The sequence below is a fragment of the Grammomys surdaster genome, unplaced genomic scaffold (genome assembly GCF_004785775.1).
Source record: "Grammomys surdaster isolate TR1022 unplaced genomic scaffold, NIH_TR_1.0 126219, whole genome shotgun sequence".
Taxonomy (NCBI): Eukaryota; Metazoa; Chordata; class Mammalia; order Rodentia; family Muridae; genus Grammomys; species Grammomys surdaster.
Genome location: NW_021621022.1, coordinates 6754732 through 6757826, shown reverse-complemented (window position 1 = coordinate 6757826; position 3095 = coordinate 6754732). Strand labels below are relative to the sequence as shown.

Sequence of the window (3095 nt, the reverse complement as noted above, 5' to 3'; positions counted from 1 at the left end):
GGCTGGCCAGGGAGCCCAGACCCCCATCCTTGCCTGCAGTGCTGAGGACAAGGTGCACATTGCTTTACCCAGCTCTTTTTACATGGGTTCTGGGGATACTAACTCAAGTTCTCATGCTTGAGCAAGTATTTTTTCTCACTAAAGACATCTTCCCAGCCCCCAAAATCTCATCTTAATCTCTGGCTTCTAACCACCAGGACCACCTAAGAACGGATGTGACCGTTCAGGCTCTTTGTGAGCCTCTAGGGTAGCTCTTTCTATGAAGTCAAGCACCTAAATGCATGCTCTTCTCTATGCTTATTTATATGGCAGTCCTTTAATGTGGCTCTTTAAAACAAGGAAAAACATTTAAGGGTCTGCTCTTTGTGGAAGGAAGTTTGTCCAGCAAATGAATTAATGAATGAGTAGGAAATACAAGATAAGTACATAATTTATTAAGTAGGAAATGCAAGATAATTATAAACTTTAACAACTGGAATATACCCCAAGAAAATATTTAGGCATATGCAGGGGTAGGTAGGTAGGTATGTAGGTAGGTAGATAGGTAGGTAGGTAGGTAGGTGTGTAGACAGGTAGGCAAGCAGGCAGTTGGGCAGACTGACAGATATTGCTGATATATGATAAAATGATAGAGAGATGATAGATAGATAGATAGATATACAGATAGATTTAGATAGAATTTTTAAAAGGAGAAGTTAACTTTGAAATGAGATAAAGAACTTTCAGACAAGTGTTATGGCTCAGGCCTGTAATCCCTACACTCAAAAGGCTAAGAGGACAGGAGGATTTCTCAAATTTCAAGACAACCCTAAGCTATTGTCTTAGTCCCAATTCTATTGCTGTGAAAAGACACTGACACCAAGGCAAATCTTACAAAAGAAAGCATTTAATTGAGGGCCTGTTTACAGTTTCAGAGGGTTAGTCCATTATCTGCATGGCAGGGACAGGGGAGAAGCTTGGTGGCACTCAGGGTATGCGAACAGTAGCTAAGAATTTCATCCTGATCCATGGGCAGAAAGAGAGGAGACAGACAGACTGGGCTGGGTGTGGACTTCTGAAGCCTCCAAGCCCACCCCCAATGTCACACTTCCTGGGACAGGGCCACACCTTCTAATCCTTCTCAAACTCCCTGATGAATTAGCATTCAAACATAGCCTGTGGGAGCCATTTTTTGCAAATCACAACTACAGAATGATAACACCCCCCCACCCCCCACTAAAAGCAACAGCAACAACAAAACAAACACCTACAAAGAGGAACTTGGAGTCTGAAGGCAGAGCCATAGACATTAGTGCTACCTCAAGCAGACCTCCCTGGAGTTTGTCCATCCTGCATCCTCATAGCTAGTGACAAGGATACTTGATTCTGGACTGGAGAAAAGGAGATCTAGAGTTTTGAAAGCTTAAAATAATCTACCAAGTGTCCTAACTAGTACAGAGAGAGACTCTTAATTGCATCCTAATTCAGCCGAGCCACCCATTTAAAATAATTGTAAGAGAACTGGGAAATTAATATGAAGATTGTTGCATGAGATTAGGGAATGATAGAATTGCAGTCATAAAAAGCTGTGAGACCTTATCTTGTAGAAATGCCCTCTGGAACTGTGTAGATATGACAGCAGGCAACCCCTCCCAAGTCGTTTAGTGAAGGCTGAGGGCTGTAACTGGGTATGTAGACTAAACAAGACCGGCTCTGAGGTGATCGTTGTTGATGACAGGGGACCTGTACATGAATTTACTATATTACCCACCTTTTTGCATTGAAACTCAACTATAAACTGTAATAAAAACTTTGCCCAATCTAAGCAATCCTCCTGCCTCAGCTTACTAAGTTCCTGGGACTATAGGCATAAGCCATCATCCTCAGCTGCAATTACTTTAACTTATTTAGTCATTAGTGAGACCAAATTTTAAACTTTGGGACTTTATTTTTTTCATTAAATATCCATTTATGTCTTTCATTTCTTAAAAATTAGGCTTCTCTTTCTATTTTTGAATACCAGAGATATCTGTCCTCACCTGAAGTGTACTTGTTACATATCCAGCTCTGACCCCCTATGTGTAGTGTTTGATCATGATTCATGAGTGGCCAGTTTTCCTTATGGGACTTGGAAATCTATCATTCATTATAGCTAGTAGACATTTTTCAAACACTCGTTGGTACCAAACATTTTTGCAGATCACAAATCTAAGACATTGTACCCAGGTTACCCAGCAACTAATTGTGGGTAAAATTGATGCAGGCTCCGCAGGACACAAGCCGTGGTCCACAACAGAGCTATAAGATATGTGCCAGTCTTTTACTCTATGGGTTCTGTCCTTATCTCTTCCCAGGAAAGAATAAATATGGATGGGATCTGGGGAGATGGTTTCATCAGTTCCTACGGTACAAGTGTGAGGACCTGGGTTTGAATCCATAGCACCCATATCAAAGCCAGATGTGACATCAAAGCCAGATGTGACAGCACATATAGAACCCTAGTGGTAGAGTTGAATGGTAATGGGGCAGGTTCTGATAGCTCATTGGCCAGCCAATCTAGCCAATCAGTGAGCTTTTAGTTCAACGAAAGTCTCTGTCTTGAAAAAGAAGGTGAAAAGTGATAGAGGAAGACACTCAATGTTGACCTCTGACCTTCACATGCGTGCTTTCATGTCTACATATGGCATGTATACACATGCACATATCCACAAGAGAACAAATATATAACACACAGTGGGTGAGGGTAACTATTCACTAATATTCTCTCCCTTTCATATGATAACCTCGTTTCTGTACTTTTACCCTGAGTTGTTTGTTTGGTCATTAGACTCCGGGAACCTGAGAAGCTGGGTGAAGATGGAGTTGAGGGTCTTGCTGGTGCTTTGGAGTGAAGTCAGTTCATTCTGGGATTAACGTTCTGTGACTTTTGTCCTTCCTGGCTGACAGGTCCATCCTGGAACCATTGTTTGAACGCAGAGCTTCATCAGGTGCCAGAGTTGAAGATCTGCCACCCAGAGAAGACAGTGAGAACCGGATTAGCAAGTTCAAGAGGAAAGACTGGAGTCTGAGCAAGTCACAGGTCATTGCAGAGAAAGCTCCAGAACCTGATATGATGG

At 42.1% G+C, this 3095-nt stretch overlaps 1 protein-coding gene across 1 annotated transcript in view; it reads left to right on the top strand.

Moving 5' to 3' along the window:
- The window catches only part of Dock5 (dedicator of cytokinesis 5), a 173754-nt gene that overhangs the window by 163802 nt on the left and 6857 nt on the right, over positions 1–3095 (top strand). The window contains exon 49 of the mRNA XM_028758729.1: positions 2926–3093. Coding sequence (XP_028614562.1) covers positions 2926–3093 — 168 coding nt within the window. The remainder of the gene's footprint in view (positions 1–2925; positions 3094–3095) is intronic.